Source organism: Rhinolophus hipposideros (assembly GCF_964194185.1).
Source record: "Rhinolophus hipposideros genome assembly, chromosome: 7".
NCBI lineage: Eukaryota > Metazoa > Chordata > Mammalia > Chiroptera > Rhinolophidae > Rhinolophus > Rhinolophus hipposideros.
Genome location: NC_138053.1, coordinates 31,635,512 through 31,654,626, shown reverse-complemented (window position 1 = coordinate 31,654,626; position 19,115 = coordinate 31,635,512). Strand labels below are relative to the sequence as shown.

Sequence of the window (19,115 nt, the reverse complement as noted above, 5' to 3'; positions counted from 1 at the left end):
AATGTTCATCAGTAGATGAATGGATAAAGAAGATGTAGTGTATATGTAAACACATACACATATACATATAATGGAATATTATTCAGTAATAAAAAAGAATGAAATCTTACCACTTGCAACAACACGGATGGACTTAAAGGGGTATTATGTTAAGTGAAATAAGTCAGATAAAGACAAGTACTGTATGATTTCTCTTATATGCGGAATCTAAAAATAATGGAATAAATGAATAAACAAAACAAAACAGAAATAGACCCATAGATATAGTTGCCAAAGGGGAGAGGGCTAGGAGAGGGGGAATTAAAAAAAAAAATGGTATAATCATTCCCAGAAAAACCATCATTTTCAAGTGATTTTTCTGGGAAGGATGCCTTGAGGCAAAGATGTAACTTACACAAGGGGCATTTGAGATGGAGTGTCTGACTTTCCAGACTTAGAAGGTCTTTCAGATACCAAGGTCTATCTGTGTCTGTGCCTAATTCTTTATAAGCATGCCATTAAAAATATATATTGACTAGATTTTCACAGACACAGAAAAGCTCTGGGAAAGGCTTCTGCATTCCTCCTCCCCCACCCCTATACCCCTCAGCCACAGCTTTTGCAAGTCACAGCTGATCTAAATTAAGACAGTACCCATTCAGAGCTTAGGTGGCATAGACATGTCACTGAGAGGCCACACATAAAGCTGTTATCAGCCATTAACTGCCTGGTGAATTGGTTTATTAGGTGTTCTTTGTGACACTCAAGAACTGACTGAAGTTTTGATTGGGTGAGGAGTCAGGGCTAGGATGGGAGCATGGAGTACCACCCAGGCAGGGAGGCAATTTGGAGACAATGCCCTGTCAAGGGTTAGCCTTGAAAGCCTAACAAACTTAAAGGTAAAGAAGAACTTTATTGCTTTTGGCCAAAGAATATTGCCAAACTTTCAGAGCAAAGGGCAAGTACAAGGCATTATTCTGAAAGGGTTATAAAATTTCAGACAGGACAGAATGAAAGTACATTTCTGAATATACAAATATTCAATGTTTCCTGTGGTTTTATGAGAACGATCATCAGAACAATACACTATCGTATCAAACAGATTGTAATCTGGAATAACTTTCAGTGTGTTCTCTTACATTAGTGATGCAAAAACAGTCCATTCATTTATTCAACACATGTTGTATCAGGTTCTATGTTGGAGAAGATACATACATATCTATGTTGGAAATAAAATGATTTGTTTTCTAAAATTGTTCTTTAGAGGATATTAGTTAAAATTTCCGTCTCCCTCTGTCTTCCTTTATTTTAGGGACACAGAGTAGTAAAAATGTCTTCTAGTTGAGGAACCTCCACGTAAGGGTGCACAGGGTGGTTTTGGAACAAGTTTGAATCAAGATTTGTCTAAATTTATATGCATTTACATCAAGTTTATACCTTTTATGTTCAGTTAAAGCACTTTATTAAAAAAAGAACCACAAACTCTTGGCTTGAGACTGGAACATAAATGAGCAACATTTATAAATAATTCTAAACTTGCACTGCCTGGGTTCAAAACCAGCTCCACCACTAACTATGTAGGTGTGTGACCTCGAGGAAGTTACTTAAACTTTATGCATCTTTAAAATACAGATCATAATTGGTCACTCCCTTAGAGAATTGTTGACAGGTGTCAATTTGGAAATACATGTAAATTGGCCTGGGACATAGTAAGAGCTGAATAAATAAAAGTAAACTTCCAAGTGCTGAGTTTATTAACTGGTTTGGCAGAGGAGATGTACAGGAACGGAGAATAAAAAAAATCTTGATTTAAAAAAGAGAATTTCTGACAAGAATGGAAAAGATCAAGTCTGAAGATTCAAGAACAGCCCCTCAGAATCAATTTGAATTTTGCCTCCCTCCCCCACTTTGACTAGCCATTTAGCAATTTTCTAAGATTTATTTTATAATTTGTAGTTTCATGGGCTTCTGGGCTCTAGTCTTCTCCACTTCTGCTCAGTGCCGCATCCTTTAAGCAGAGACTCACAAATGACAAACATCATCACGCCACTTAACGGGGGAAACCTGAGTGTGGCCAGGCCTGCAAGTTGGTACTGCTGGTGCTGCTGAGGTTCTTGGGTCGGAGTGCCGGGTTTGGACTGGGGAGGGGGGTTACGACTCCTCCTTCACCTCCTCGGTCAGCAACTCCGCCCCGCGCGCCAGCCTCACCAGGCCTCTTAGCGCCTCGCTCTCGCCAGTCCGCCCTTCCACCGGGTGTCTGCGCCGGGCGCAGGAGGCGGGCTCATCACTGACAGGCTGCGCCTCCGCAGCCGGAGGGAGGAGGGCGGGAAGGCGGGCGGAGGAGGAGGCGGGGACTACGCCGGGCGGTAGCTGGCGCCGAGCGCGGAGGGAGAGGAGAGGGGACCCGGCGGGCTGGGCGGGCGGCCTCTGCCCGGAGCTCGGCGCCGCAGCCCTGCGCCTCTCCCGCCCTTGTCTCCGGCTCCGCGGCTCCAGGAACGGCCGAGGCGGCGAGGCCGTGCACCACCGGTAGGTTGCACGGGGAAGGCGATTCCGTCTGCAACCTTTTGTGCTGCAGAGAAAGGTGGCGGTGATGGGTGGGGGGGGGTGCCCCAGTAACCGATCCCGGGTGCCAGCCCCAGTCGCGGCGCCGCCCCTTCCTCCCTGCCTCGTGTCTGGCCCGGGCGCGCGGTGTCCGCGCGGTGCTGGGGAACCCGGCCGGGCGGGCCTCCGGGAGAGGCGGCCTCAGTGACCCCCGGCCTCGGATGGCCAGTGCCTGGGCGCGGGAGCAGGGGCTGGGGGCTGGTGAACTGGGTGGGGCCCTTGCCGGGCGCGGTGAGCTTGCGGTTTCTTGGCACAGGGGTGGGGCCCGAGACACTGTGAGTGTGCCGTGCGTGTGAGTGAGTGTGCGGGGGCGTGCTCCGCGTGTGTGCGCGGCGTGCGCTCGCCGGGGAGCTGCGGGGCCTCGGCCACCCCGAGCGTCCCTCCCGCGGTGCTGCGGCGCGGAAGTCGGGGCGCGTTGCCGCGCGCACTCGCTGCTCCGACGCCTGGCCCGCGCCGCGGGGCGGCCGGCCTGGGGGCTTCACGGAGAAGCAGCTCTTGCCAGGGCCTGCTGCGCCTCTGGCCGCGTGCCCGGCCGCGCGCTGGGCGCCACTGCCCGGACCAGATAGGGCCTCCCGGCCAGCCCTGGCCGCCTTATCGCGCGGGCCCTCCTGGCCGGTGCTGCAGTCTGCGGGGCGAGGCCGTGCGGGAGTCGGCGGTGCGCGCGTGCTGCGCGTCTGCGGGGGCGGCGGGGGCGAACGGGCCGGCCCTGGCCGGGGACGCGCGTGGGATGGGTGGGCGCTGGGAGCTAGCCAGAACCGAAAGGGGCAGATGTCGTTGGGCATCGCCGCCCTCGCCCCACCTGTCGCGGGTGGACTTTGGGGCAGGTAGGACGCGGAGGAAAGGGGTTTCCAGGAGGGCGTCAGGCAGACCTCGAGCAGGCGGCCCCATTGTGAAGCTGCCAAACTCTAGTGGTGGCATCTGCGAAGCTGTGCCAGAAAGGAGAAGGGAACACGAAGGGAATGATGGCCCTGTCCTTTTCCCTTTGCAAGTGTTCCACATCCTTAGGGTCTCCCTGTTTCTCCACCCACGCCAATTTCACCCAGTGGGTTGTGTGGTGCGAAGGTGCTGAGCGTGTCTGTGTGTGGCTGTGGTGCATAGGTGAAACGGGGGCTGGGAACTTTGTAATCATTTGAAGAATTGGAAAAATGGAGGGAGAAGCATTTCACTCCTAGCCGAAAGAACAATTCTTGCACAACATTTCTGACGTTAGTAGACTCTTCCTTTTACATTGTTTATCTTCGATGAACCACCCTACAATTTAGACTTGTTGCTTTTTTTTTTCTTTTAACGCTGTAGAGCAGGTTAGACACTGGGGAGATAGAAATGATCTCTTCCCAAAGTTTATTTTCCTAATCATTTGAGAACACAGTATTGGTTACTATTGCAGAAGCTTTTGGTATTTTAATTCAAAACCATAATTTATGCTTACATAATTATGTTTAATGAATCTTTCACAGATTTCTCGGTGTACGCATTATAAACTTAAAAAAATGGCCAGGGTGAAATATAAGGATTAATGATCCCAGAGACCTCTTGATTTGATAAGAACTAATGTATAGAATGTATTTCTGCCAACAATTTATTGCTAATGAGACTGTTTGGTAGTAACTATTCCAGTATATAAGACAGAGGGTATGCATTGACCTTACATAAGGTCAGTGCATTTGTTTAGTTTTCCTGTGTAATTTTGTATAGTTTGGAAAGCTATTGTACACAATAACCTTTAAAAGTATTTAGTGTGGTGGGAGTAATAAAACTTTATATACAGGATTTAAATTTTCTTTGCTGATATATATCTTACTGGGGGAAAGTCAGCTCTTGTCCTCCAACTAGAACTCTGGTTTCATCACTGCTGTATCAAAACAAGTTCCTGGTTTTAAGCTTCCATGTGGAAGTTTAGCCAATTTCTCTGTGTACACCTGTCCCATTTCTGTTATGTTTCCAGGGAGGCAAAGTTCTTGTAAAGACAGCTTGTAGATCTGCAGTTCCGGTTGTCCTCAGTCATATTTGTAGTGAAACTGAATTTTTTTCTAAAAGAAAGGTGATTTCACCTAATGATAAAACATTGATAACTTAGCTTTAATTTCTACTTAGCAGAAGTATAATGCAAGTGAATGCTGCACTTTAAGGGAGTTGCTATTAAAAGAACTGATATTAGAAAGAGAAACACATTTTTATCTTACTGAGCCAATTAGGGGTTGTCTTACCACATTGGTAAGGTCAAGGATGGTTTCAGGAAAGTTACACCCTACTTAACTGTTCTTAAAACTTATTGATGGTTTAGTTCTTATGAGTTGCAAATGGAAAAGTAAGATTATTTTAAACTCTTATAATGAGCATGTAGGTACAGCAAAGCATTTTGTGTTCCTTGTGTTTGTTAAACCATTTTATTTCTGTTCAGAGTTTTGTTACTTTAGAGATGCTTTGGATCTTCTCTCTTTTACTTGTTTTTAGAGTAATCTTTGAGACTAGTGGTTGCAAAATATTTTCATTAGTCTGAATGGGACTTTTTAAAATTGCTTTTTACCCCCCTAAGTACTTTTTCATTATTGGTCTCTCTTCAGATAGCCATTCTGAGAAATACTACCTGTTTCCATTTTTTTCTTCGTGTTTTGAGAGCTAGAATTAGAACCCATAACTTATACTCTCCCAATATTTTTTGCCTAAAATTTATCTTGCTTTCCATAATATAATCTGATGATTAGGGGACTTTATTTACCAAAATTCACAAGAACTATGTGCTGGCCTTCATATTTATAACCTTATGATTTGGAAGTGATTGATTTTGTTAATTTTTTCTCTTTTTGCTATTTTGTTAGTAGATCTATGCTGAAGCCTGAGTTTTGTGGCTTTTTTGTCTGTAGAGAATTTGTGTGGGCTTGAACATTTCCATATGGAGCTTTGTATGTTTTTGGAAAACCATTCCCTTCTCTGGGTTCCCAGTGCATTCAGGTTTACTGTTACATGTATTAAATTTTTGTATTTTCATGTCTGTCTGTCCTCTCCTCTTGACTGGCTTCAGGCTTCACTTTTTGTATTTGCCCCAGTTTCTGTACAGTGTTGGGGCATAATAAGACTTGAAATATTGTTGAATGACTGAATGAGTAAACGACTAATTAAATGGCTGAGTGGATACACCCAGAGAAATGGTCCTTAAATCTGTATTTGCAACCATGATGCAAGCAGAGGTCCTTCCTCCCTCTTTCCCTTCCATTCTTAATCCATTGTTTCAGATTACTTTTGAGTAGGATAACAGTATAATGGCCAAACTGGGACACTCCTGAGACATACAGGGAGAGCTGTAAATAATTATGCTAGGGCACTGGGGGCTATGAACTGAGACATATAGCTACCCCAAATCTGAAGGACATCCTTTATTTACTTGTGACGTTTATCATCTTGCCTGAGAAATTTGATACTTGTTTCTTAACGTTTACAAACTTTTCTATTTGTGGATGCTTCATGCAGTCAAATGTTGGGTATCTTTTGCTTAGTCACTCTTGGTTCCCCAGTCCAGAGGCCTGTGGACAGCTCTTGGCCATGCTTAAATTTTGTTTTCATTGCTTACAGGGTATTATCACAGGGCTTTATATTTGCTTTAGCTGCTTATAGCTGGAAGCATTATATGTATACTCTAGCCTTTGCTCTGTTTATTTCAGTCTCTTTTTCTATGCAGCATTTGGTCCATCTTGTAAGAAATTCACTTGAGTTCTTTTCGTTCTTGCTGTTTTTGAGAGGAGACCCATTGATATTTTGCCATGCCTTCATGTTCAAAACATTTGCCAGAATCAATTGCAAGTGTTAGAGATTTATAGATTTTATAAAAAGTGTCCTAAAAATGTCATTTCAAAAGTATATTTTGGGAACTTTCATATTACAATGTGTTAATTTCTAATAGGAGATGGGGGTTACTATATTTTTTATTGGGTTCCTTTTTAAAGAAGGAATATTCTTATACTAGTTTCTGGCCTTGTTCTTTTAATTAAAAATATGTTCTCTTTTTCACCATCTTCATCATTTTCTTAGCCTTTGTGTACGGGTAGTAGGAAATTAATACACAAAATAGTAAGCAGAGTCAAAAATAGTAAAAAATGAGAAATGGAACAGAGCTTCTGGGTTTCGCCCTGTGTCACTCACTGCCTTGGACTTTGTTTGTACTCTATTTTTGGCTTGGCACTGGCATAATAGGGATAATCAGTTACTACACTTTGTTTACTATGAAATTACCAGTCATGCCCTAGACTTCAGCATAAGCTCCAGTGCAAGAGTTAGATGATTTCTTTACGGCTCCTCTGTTTTCAAATCTAGAGTGAAGTTTTGTGTATAAAGCAATGCCAGTGGGCTTTGCAGTCAGATGGATTGGGGCTCAGCTTCCCGCTCTGACTCTCAGATAATATTCGTTGATCACATACTTTACAGTGGGGATATGTTCCTCATGGAGTAGTAAAGATTAAATGGTATAAGTTGAATATAGCTTTTGATATATAGAAAGTGCTAAAAAATATTAGTTTCTTTTTATTTTCCTTCTGCATTAAAAAGTCCATTTACTTAAATATTAAATAAATCAACTTGAACTTTATGACGTTATTCGGGAAATTCTCAGGGGTGATTATATTAAATAAAAACTTTTATTGTTAGGTAAACATTTTTGTGGCGTTGCAGTTCACTTTATGTTAAAACCAGAGGCTTCATTGGTGGAGTAGAACCAAGTCTTAATTATCTAGGTTTCTTGCTTACTCCATTTGAAAATAGTTTGTGGCAAAGAAATGAAAGGGAGTGTATCTGTTACATAAATCTAAAGAAGTTCCAAAGGCTGAAACATGCTTCTCGGAATGACAGTTCTTGGTGCATTAAGTACTTCCAGTTTCTCAAGCTATAAAAGCTAACACCTTTAATTCAGTGATTGTCCGTTTCCTTTGGACAAAACTCTTCTGGACTGGTAAGGAAAGTAATAAAAATGGCAAACTCGTGTTTCCCTTTGCCCTTTGTATTCTATTGTACTGTTACCACTTTTTTGGCCTCTGTGCACATATGTAGATAAAATGTGTCCACTCAGTTCATTTGCCTCACCACCATACCACTGAGTTAAACACAACAGAAAAGCAAACAAAGGAACCTTTACAGGTAGAAAGGACTCTGGGGAATTTTCGTGATCTCAAGAAATTAACCCAATTAGCTGGGGAGGTAGGAGATAAAGATAGATTCTCTTACACCCGTACCTCCCCAGGTAAGAGGGGAAGGCAGAAGAGATGCTAGAAACATAAAGCAGTTTGATAACTCTAAAGAAGTGTTTTTTCCAAGTGTTTTTTCCCCCCAAGAGCCTTCCAATCATTTGCCGCAGGGCAGTCTTATGAAGGATTTTTATTGTTGCTATTTTATGGCTAAAGTGAGTAGACACCAAAAATTAATTGCATAATAATAATATCGCACATCTGTAAAGGCTTTGCAGCATGTAGAATACGTTCACCTACATCTTCTCATATGATCCACAGAATAACTGTATGAGGGAGGAAGGATGCCATTGTCCTCATTTTAAAGATTGCTATTTATACAAGGTTGAGAGGCAGAGTTCTTAGCAAGGCCAGGGCTAAGACCTGTTCTTTTGACCCCAGCCTCAGCATTATTTTTTCCCATAGGATGCATGAATAGGGCTAGCAGGGTGGAACCAACATTTAAATCCCTAAGTTTTCTTGTCTCTATGTTTAGCCCAGTTAGCTACTCGTAGTCTCCAGGTAGAGTTTAAGCAACAGAACACAGAGGAACAAGTGTGATAAACTTGTTCCTGCATAAACTAAAAATTACTTTAAATTAATTAATATTGTATCCTCTATAACCTGTACCTGGTGTTAGTACCTCCTAATAGTTTCATCCTGTTCTGCTGCTAGAATTGATATAATTGCTTCCTATGTTGTGTTACTTGTTAAATTAAAGGTTTATTTTTGTATTTCATGTTTAGTATTTGGAGAAGAGCAGAAAAATTATTATGCCTGTGTTCCCTTGGGACTCCTTGGAAATTGTACAGTGACATCTTCTGGGATTTAGCCTGGTGAGTTCTATTTTGCTCTTTCTGTTTGTTAACCAGTAGTATGAACATAATATCATTCTGTGTTTTCATGAATACATAAACAGATAAGTGTCAAATGTCAGTATATTATTGCAAATATATATATACATATACTATAATTATGAAATTTTTAATCATGAGAACTCAAATTATTGTTGCAAAGCGCTAACATTATATTTAAATTTTTTTTGACCTCTTCATTGAGTAGATTTTCCTTTGTTTATTCCTGTAAGATAAAGGAGGTTGTATGGAATAATATTTCAAAATATAGTAGTTAAGAGGTAGTTGCCCTATTTTCAGAGACATTTTAGTAAAAACACTAATCTCCAGAGATAGGCAAAATAATTTGCCAAATGTGCTAGTTGTGTGTTATCATACATAAAGAATGGCAAATAGGTGAGACTGAGAGGAACATCATTTTCACTTAGTCAAATATCAGTTCACTGTAAGTGTGACATGCCTTTTATCACACCATGAATTTAAACTGTTAAAAATATGCAGTGCTGTTGTCTTCCTTTCGTTGTCTTTTTCAGTGTGTCATCTTTTGTATCTGTGCTGACACAGTTGTTCACATGGCTCCAAGTCTTTGAAAGGGAAAAAAAAATTAATTGTGATCTTTAAAACTAGCGTTTTGAAAACTAGATTAGCGTGAGTTCATGCTTTGGTGTATCATTCCCCTTGGCCAATATCTTTCCAGGTCCTTTGGATTACTTAGAGTGGTCATAATCCTTGGGAAAAAATTTCAGGAAAAGTGATTTCCAGATTAGCAGTCCGCAGCAGAATGATTCAGAGGAGCGATGGGGAAAACCAAACACTTTTGCTTGTTAAGTAGATATAGCCAATCAGACTTATGAAAATACATTTTAAAACATTGGAAAAATGGAAACATTAAATTTTCAGTTTTGAAGAAAAGAGCAAGAAGTTTGCAGCCATAAATACAAAGAAAGTACCTTTGAGGATGTTGAATAAGAATGTGGCTGGGTCACTAACTCATGCAAGTGAAATAAAGCACAAAATTTCGTCCTCCAATTTTTAAAATTCTTCAAATTGTATGTTCTCAGAATCAGAAGGAATCTTAATGGTCGTCCAGTCTATGTTCGAACCCCTTAAATGACAGGTGACTCACCACCTCAAGTTGGTTCATTTCCCTTTTTGCAGCTCTGCTAGAATGTCCTTTTATATGTAACTGTGTGGATACATATGTACACATGGAAAGATAGAGATACACACATTTCTGTAGCCACAGGAATATAAAATTGGGAGGACCATCAGACACTTGGAAATATGTGAGAGGTACAATTTATGCACAGTAAAATTCACCACTTTAAGTGTATAGTTTGTTGAGTTTTGACAAATGTATCTAGTTGTGTAATGACCACTATAGTGAATATATAGAATATTTTCATGACTCCCACCCCAAAATTTCCTTGTATCCCTTGTAGTGTGTCACCTCCTCCCAGCCCTCCCCCCCCCCCCCCCCGTCCTTGACAGTCACTGATTGATTGCTGTCCCAATAGTTTTGCCTTTTCCATGGCATGTTAGTAGAATCACACAGTATGTAGCATTTTCTGTCTGCTCCTTTCATTTGGGATCCTAGCTTGCTCCTTTTCATTGCTGAGTGGTATTTTATTATATGGGTGGAGTGAGTACAGTTTCTGTTTCCATTTCCCTGTTGGTGGACATTTGCATTGTTTCTAAATATTGAATGAAGCTGCTATAAACACATTCAGGTCTTTGTGTGAATATATTTTCATGTTTCCTAGGTAAATACCTACAAGTAGGGTAGGTGGATTGTTTAATGAGTATTCATTTAAGTTTATAAGAAATTGCCAAACTGTTTCCCAAAGTGGCTGTACCTGATGAAGGCTTCTAAGAAGCTAAAATAACTATACCAAAGTGTATGCAAATGAAGGCACTCAATTCACATTCAGCACAGGTTTATTTTTATTTTATGTCCATGTTTAACAAGTTTGGTTAGCAGATTTTTTTTTTTATAGCCCACAATGGAGTAGCAACAGTAAACTAGAAGGCTTTAGGGAAAGTTTGGAAGCAGCCCAGAATGATATTCACTAAGATGACTATAATTATTGATTCTTAAAAAGGGCAGAAATTTACAGGGGTGAAATTTTTTTATCTGATAAGTTCTGACAACTTCTCAGACATGTCTGCATATTAGAGTCACCTGGGGATCTTTTAAAAGTTTCAGACCCCAGGCTCCACCCCAAATGAAAAAAAATCATAAACCTGGGGATAGAGCGCAGACATCAGTATTTTTTGAAACTCCTTGAATGATGTCAGTGTGTAGACAGGTTTGCCTCCCCATGCTAGAAGCATACCGTGTTTCCCCAAAAATAAGACCTAACGGGAAAATAAGTCCTAGCATGATTTTTTCAGGAGGATATCCCCTGAACATAAGCCCAAATGTCTTTTGGAGCACAACTTAAAGCCCCGGTCTAATTTTCGGGGAAACACGGTAGCATGATGAAATAGAAGGAGCATTGACCTTGGAGCCAGGCGACCGGGAACTGCCTGCATGGCCCCTGCCTTCGTGGCTTCAGTGCCGTCTTCGGTACAATCAGAGCTTCTAGGAAGGTGATCTTCTTTAATGCAAGAAGATTCTGCATTAAAATTAGGTGGTTCTAGATATTATTAGACAGATAATAGCCATGCTTAGGAGACTCTACTTCCAAAGGAATGGCTCTGTTCTGAATGGTATGTTTCAGGTACCTCTTGAAAAGAATTTTATTCACTTGACATTTTTGTTCTGTCTATTTAGACAGTTATGCTATATCTGTTTTCTCTTAAATGGTATTGCTGTATGTTTCTAAAAACAGTTCAAGCATATGGAGCAGTGTTTTGATTGCTGACGGGGACTTTTTTTGATAAGCTTGATTAAAAAAATTTCCCAGAATGCAGTACTTCTCAAAAGAATTCTTTGTATAGCAGTTGTGAAACTTATCAGCTATTTTCAGAGCTGGTCTAAGGAGCTAAAGAATTTAGGTTATATTTTCAAAATGTTGCTCCATTTGCCAAATGTATGAGAAGTTTGGCCTCTGGAGCGTGTTCAAAACTGAGCAGATTCCATATAGGTCACCGTGTTTTGAATATGCTCATCTTGGTGCGCTGGGATCCCTGCATGCGTGTTGTGGTTTGGGCCTTTTTGCTTTAGTTTTAGCCAAAATTCATAATTGCATGATGTACCCAGTGTTTTTAAAATGTGCACTGTGTATATTTTTCTGGTGAATATTAAAGTGCTACCTTGTCAGGTGTTGTCTAATTTGAATCCTCTAGTATGTCAAAGAAATATAGTGGCGCCCATGACATTTCCAGGCCTTTCATGTGCTTTATTAAGTATACGTCAGCGCCAGTGTTACTGATTGGGTTGTGAGAGAATTAGATATTCCAGACTCTTAGGTGTTATTTAAAACAATTATATTTGTTCCTGGTACTTGTTTCAGAAACTCAGTTTTCAAAGCATTGTTCAACTAGAAGTTGACTTTTCCATTTTTGTTGCATTTTTTTGTCCTAGACTCTTATAGCTACTGAAATTTTGCTGCTTCTGTTATTATAACATTTTTTCTTTCTGTTTTCTGCTTCCAGTCTTTAGTTTTGCTTTAAACTATATCTGAAAGGCATTGATGGAAGCAGTAAGGGTGTTGCTGGTTTCTGGTTTTCCGTGCTCTGCAATGCGGTAGTTGGCATTGGACCTGAATTAACACTGGACCTGATTTCTCAGTTCACATTTATTTTTATTGATGTGGTGGGAATGGTGCCTGTTTCACAGACCTACGATATATATGAAAGTGCTTTGTGTCGTTTGTCTTAGAAATATGCTTTTTTTGTTACAAGATTTATTTGAGGATATAGAACACAATGTTTAGTCATGAATAGGTTGGTTGAAAATAAAAAACACACAAGCAGATTTTTATGGTAAAATAAAAAGAGAATGTACTGCTCACCACAGGCCATCTCCAGTTTTAGTCATGAGAGCCAAGTTTCCTGATGAATGATTTTTAGTAAGAAACTTTTCAATGCAAAATATTGACCATCCGTATATCAAGATATGTTGACTGTGAGACTCGCTCAGTCTTTATTGCTTTTAACATCACCCTTTTTTGTGTGTGGATTTCCAGAATTAGAAAAAACCTAGACTATCCTCCGTAGGACAGTACCTGCACCCCTTCGGCCCATTTAAAAGATAAGCTGAGCTGGTAGCACCAAGGTTGCTGGTTCGATACCTGCATGGGCTGGTGTGAGTTGCGCCCTCCTTAAAAAAAAGAAATGAAAAAACAAATAAATGAATAAATAAATAAAAATGTTTGTAAAAGATCACCTGAAAAAGTTAATTCTATAACTGCTCTCAGGACCTTACTCCAGTATTTAAATCTAGTCAGGAAAGTCTCAGGAATTTAACAGCATAAAAAGTTTTGTTTTCAGTCACGTTGAAGAATGGAAGGTATGCTGCTTAGTCAGCATTCCACCCAGCTGAAACTGAAATATTTGCCAATCAGTGCTCTCTTTCTTCTCTGAAAGCCAGCCCCCACCAAGGTTTCTTAGTTCCACACAATAGATGTTCTTTAGAAACGCAATATATAAGTAAAACAGGAAAAGAAAAAAAAAATCTAAGCAATTTGCAAGAGTCCTTGTTGCACCATTCACATTCCTACTTGAATATCAAGATCTGAAGATGTTTTTGTACATATGACAATACACTGTAGAGATCAATGAAACCATCCAAAAGATCTGTTTTGCGACTGTGCTATTGTTTGGAACAGAAGTGCTGATGTTTTATAGCTAAAAAGTACAAACAATTTTCCACCCTTAGAATTACTCATTAGAAGTTCCGCACGTAACAGCTATGTATGCAATATATGTAAAATGAGCATTTTCATGTTTTAGTGCAGTGAGACTATCATTCAGAAATTTTACGTAGAGGATTGACCTGAGTTACTAGGTTAAAGATTTGTGTTAAAGGACAGTAGAAATGCTTATTTCATTAACTTTCTGGTTAAGTAGTGTTTTCTATAGGGAGTATGTTTACATCAGCAAAGCTTGTAACGTTTTTACACCAGGCTGCTTGGTTGAAATTTCCAGAGCTCTTTAAACCACATCTACTTAATGATGCAGGTTGTCTATCAGGTAGATGCCTGAAGATCCTGCTGGAAACTTAACCAGTGATAGTTACTCATCTAACAGTAGTGTCTATTTCACGTCACATCAAATTTTGACCTTTATATGTTGCCTCACTCAGTTCACTCTTCTAATTTTCTAGGTACTTATTTTCTAGCTAATACATAATTTCTGCCTTTTCTCTCTCAAAACTTTGTATTCTACCATCCTTTATCCTCAACCCCTAGAGATTCTAAGAATTCCTGATGGGCTGCCTTGATGCAACATGATTGGCTTAGTGTGGGAGCAGATTTTTGACCTATTGCTCACAGAAGCCTTTGCCTACTCTTCTTTACTCTGACTTTGTACACTATTAGCTTGCTTAGCACTTTTTATCCCTCACAGGCAAAAAATGATGACTTTCAGCCTAGCCTCTGTTTTCATTTTTACCCAGTTCAGGGTGGGTAGGGTGTGAATTCATGGATTTTAGGAGGTTTATAATATAGCAAATGGGAATGCAGTAAGGTGGCTGCTGGAAATGCATGGACTGTCGTGGACTGCCACATTTGGATGAGACCTAGACCAGTGTGTCACGTAATGTGACTGATTGCTTGAGTGTCACCTCCTGGGTAACTCTACTTGAGTGGGGCCCCCAGTATGTGTGTATGCTCCATTTCCTCCACAGCCCTGCTTCCTTTGACCTCACTGACCCTCCTCTCTCCTTGTCTTTTCAGAATGAAATGTCAGAGAATCACTTCCTGCCTGTAGCTGCCTGTCAGGTTAGGTAGGTTGGAGCCTTCTATAAGCTGTGCTCTTGTGCTCTTTCTGGGCTACAGAATTAGTGAGAAAGGAAGGATTAGTTTGTCATTTGGCTTAAACATTTGTTTGTTCAGCCTAAAATTTGATGAAGCCTCATATAGCCCTCTACAGTTTATTAGATGAGAAATCTTTCGGTTTTTGTATGCATATCAAAGTAGCTGGTAGTCACCTACTATTTTTATCCTCTCTACAGACATATAAATTACATAAATGTAAATTTATTTTTATATGCATAAAATAGAATAAAGCCAATTACTTTAAATCTGGAAGGGTTGAGGGCTAAGGTATTTTGGTTAAATTAAAATTGGAAATAGTCTAAGACTTAGAGTACAAAGTAAGTAAAACTAGTGATCCCTTTAGTGATTGTTCGTCTCAGGAATCGTTATTGTTAGTTTTCATTTATGCTATAGATGAGGACTGTAATGAGGACAGGATGGTCTTTGGTAACTTTATAGTCTTGGTTTATTTTCTAATGAAAGAAATGTAGCATGTAAATGAAGCAGTAAGTTTGTGGCTTTTCTATAGCTCCTTCATTTTTCATGAATACCCAAACATCAGGACATGCTTCAGTTAGGGAAAGGTTTTACCAAAGGAGTCATGAATTTTTCATATGATAGTCATTTCCAATAAATATTTTATCTTAAAATCAGTTATTTGACATAATTTTGCTTAGTGATCTGAGATACTTAAAACTGTGTTATCTACTTCTAGATGAGAATCAAGTAGCAATAAATTTTCTCAAATGACATTGGAACTCAGTTTCCCTTAGTATTTTATATTTCAAAATTGTATTTGTCTGCAGCTTTCGAGGAACCTGGCCTTTATTTGTGTTACTTCTTGTCAGTGGGGCTTTCCGAACTATGTAATGTGATCATTGTAATGAATAATATTAGTATTCATTATGAATTGTTGTGCCATTCACGCAACTATTCAAAAGTGCAGCGTGTTAGATGGTATATTTATGGTTAAATAGTCAAATAAAATAACGTCTTATATTTTTCATGTTTAGTATTAAAAATGACCTGATCTATTGGATTTAGGGTTCACTTTTAAACTACAAAAATGGTTTTCTTTAAATAATTCATCGGGGATCTTCAGGTAGGAACATTTACAATGTTTGGGGGAAACTTCCCTTAAGAAAGACTCTTCCATATTGTAAGAAAAAAGTTTTAGGCCTAAATTGGATGCTTTGCAGAAATGGATCAGCTTTTATCTTTTATTATATGCCCCTTAAACACAGTTGAAAAGAATTGCAGGTGGAAGAGCTGAGCACATATTTTAAATTAAATGATGGGCAATGTAAAGATAATTTTCATGTCAAAAAGATTTTGTGGATTCTTGTGAAAATGTGTATGATCATTTTTACTTGCTTAATGTTGAGATCCGTATTTGATTTGCTTAATATTGCGTCAAGAAATAAACTTTGTATGATTGCATGGAGCACTGAATTGAGAGAAGTGTTGTTTTCTGCTGGCTTCTCCTTCTGAACTCCCTTTGAGTGATACTCCAAACTTTAATCTAATCTGCCTTTGAGTTCTTGAAGGCAGCGAAGTAGTAGTCATTTCATGCCTGCTCTGGAACATTATATTAAATAGACATAGATAAAAATCTGTCAGTTGTACATTGGCTGTTTTTCAAGGCCAGCGTTATTTCATGCTCCCTAAGCCTCCTAAAATGACCCAGCTTGGCCCAAGGTTCTGCGCGTTCCACTCTTCTAATCTGTCTGTCTACTTTTAGGAGTGTGCAGACTGGTGCCTAAAATGGAAGTAGATGTTAATGGAGAGTCCAGAAGTGCCCTGAGCACCCTGCCCTTGCCTGTGGCCGAGGGCAGCTCCCCGGGAAGGGTGGAGGCGGAGAAGCCCCGCTGCTCCAGCACGCCGTGCTCCCCGATGCGCCGGACTGTGTCAGGCTACCAGATCCTGCACATGGACTCGAACTATCTGGTGGGCTTCACAACTGGTGAGGAACTCCTGAAGTTAGCCCAGAAGTGCACAGGAGGGGAAGAGAGTAAGGGCGAAGCCGTGCCTTCCTTGCGCTCCAAACAGCTGGATGCAGGACTTGCCCGTTCCTCTCGTTTGTATAAAACCAGAAGTAGGTACTACCAGCCATACGAGATTCCAGCTGTCAATGGCAGGCGGCGAAGGCGGATGCCCAGCTCAGGAGACAAGTGCACTAAATCTTTACCGTATGAACCTTATAAGGCCCTCCACGGGCCCCTGCCTCTTTGTCTTCTTAAAGGTAAGAGGGCTCACTCCAAATCTCTGGACTACCTCAATCTAGATAAAATGAACATCAAGGAGCCGGCGGACACAGAAGTGCTACAGTACCAGCTTCAACACCTCACCCTCAGAGGGGACCGTGTGTTTGCTCGGAATAACACATGAATGACCCGCAGAGTGTAAACCAGTTGAGGTCAGCCTACACTGGGCTAGAAAAACCCACTGTTGTGCTCTGTACAGGACTCTTCATGTTATAGATGGTTATATCAGCTAAGTGCTCCAGGAACATAACAATTGTTTGGGTCAAATTTTGGATACAGAAATGAAATCACAGGTACTTGGGGGGAAATTGTAGAGCACGCAACTGCAAAGAAAGCAGAAATGTTGACCATTAGTTTATGTGGCTTTTGAGCTAGGATAAAAGGCGTTGGTACCGCGGGATCATCTATGATTCCGGCGCTCGAATTGGGAATGTTATCTGCTTGGTTGTTGCTGACTTGGTCTGGTTGATTAGAAATTTATATCTTAAGTACTCAAGTACTTCTTTAATCTCTGTATTTTACTATAAAATGTATGTAGTGATTTGTTTTATGAAATTTAGAACTTGAACATTGCTGAATTGGACCACTTTTTATTTTTAAATATTGAGTTTAAATATTTTATAACTGGTTTTGCACTGAAAAAAATTAACATTTCAGATTGACAAGAGAATAATGTTTCTTCACTTGCCTCAATAATATTATTGAGCAATGAATTTTTTAATTTCCGCATGGAAAGTTATTGATCTCTATGGCTGTAAGATACTTCTTTATAGCGTTATTAACGTGTGTCTTAATAAAACTCAATTTGGGATACAAAGTATTTATTTTACAATGGGTCGGGGGAAGCTTTTCCAGGAAGTTTCCAACATGAAGTTTTCGTAAGTTGAAAAAGTTTCCTTCGTGCTTATTTTCTAATTTAAAATTCATCTGGAACTTTAAAATGGAAAGGATTCTTTTAGTTGTGGATTCTAGGCATAATGTTATTTGCATCTGAATGTTCTATAAGTGAATGGAACTTTAATAGAGGAACTCATGATTTCTACTATTGAATGCTTAACCGAAGTATGAAGTGACACCAGTCAGCATGGCATCGGGTCATTCCAGTTTTAGTTTGGTGCAGCACAAGCACTCGTTCATATTCCAGTTTCTAGGATTAGTATAGGAGCCTGAAATGCTTCTACAGTTTTAATAGGTTAATCCTGGATTACTTAACAATTTTTGTCAATTGCACTGGTTTAATTTGTTGCTAAAGAAATATTACTCTGGCTTTAGTAACAAATACAGCTCAACTATTCTTGAATATATTTTGGGAAAAAAAAGTATGTAACTTAACCTTTTGTAAAAGTTTCTATTTCTTCAATTTGACTCTTGAAGGTGCAATTTATTACTGAATTGGCATTTCTGGCAGCATAGAACTGCTTATTTTAAATTTTATTTCGGAGGCTGTGAGTTTCTTAGGTGTTAGCAATCTTGCTTATAAAATAAGAACACCTTTTAATTCAGTGGGTCATTCCTGGTGCAGTTGTGACTTTTCTTTCGCCAGAATAAATGGCAAACTATTTAGAGCAGAATAAGTATTAGGAAACCCTAGGAACTCTTAATCAACATTTATTATGCTTTCATTGAGGCAAACCCTGTGAAAGAACCTTGGCCCACGTCTTACTAAGCTGATCGGATTTCTTAGTGGGCTGGAAATTTTCAGCTGTTGATATTTTAAAGTAAATTGCACCTTTGTAACATATTGTATTGACTAATGATCACTAAGATGAACTATATCTATACAGTCATTAGTTTGACAAGAAATAGAATCCTGTCAGATGCCAAAGAGTTGGGATTTTTATTACTTTTAATGATTAAACATCGTTATTTATTGATGATTTACCCTGTGGAACTGTGTTATTTCTAACTATGAAATAAAAGGGTGATGTAAACACACATTGTTGTGTGATGCTTTAAACGAGGTTCACCATGAATAGGCTAGTTCCTGTTCAAGAATTCCACCTAAGCACTTATTTTTAGGCCCCACTTTTATTTAAAAAAAAACAAAAAAAAAAACTTTTGGTGCTCATTCCCATTTCAAGGTAAAAGATGTATTCATGACAATGACATGTATTCATTCCCTTATGAAACACAACTGTGTGTCTGTGAGATCTGTCCCTGCTTATGCACCTAAATAATTTCTTGAGCTAAATAAAAAATGTAGCTTTTTGTTTTGTTTTGTTTTGTTTTTACTTAAAGACAGGTGAAACTCTGTTGCAGAAAATGATGCAGGGGTGAAATGTT

The 19,115-nt window shown here is 39.6% G+C and overlaps 1 protein-coding gene across 4 annotated transcripts; it reads left to right on the top strand.

Moving 5' to 3' along the window:
• Positions 1-2,316: 2,316 nt before the first annotated feature.
• Positions 2,317-18,765, top strand: MACIR (macrophage immunometabolism regulator). Of its 4 annotated transcripts, XM_081053765.1 has the most exons (4): positions 2,320-2,505; positions 8,537-8,626; positions 14,488-14,537; positions 16,310-18,765. In XM_081053765.1, exon 4 carries the CDS (start codon positions 16,333-16,335, stop codon positions 16,954-16,956), a length of 624 nt encoding a protein of 207 aa, XP_080909891.1. In that variant the 5' UTR covers positions 2,320-2,505; positions 8,537-8,626; positions 14,488-14,537; positions 16,310-16,332; the 3' UTR covers positions 16,957-18,765. The 4 variants fall into 4 exon arrangements, with proteins under 4 accessions (XP_080909890.1, XP_080909891.1, XP_080909892.1 ...); XM_081053764.1 differs by lacking the exon at positions 14,488-14,537 and having other exon boundaries at positions 2,317-2,505; XM_081053766.1 differs by lacking the exons at positions 2,320-2,505; positions 14,488-14,537 and adding an exon at positions 3,390-3,785.
• Positions 18,766-19,115: the final 350 nt, after the last annotated feature.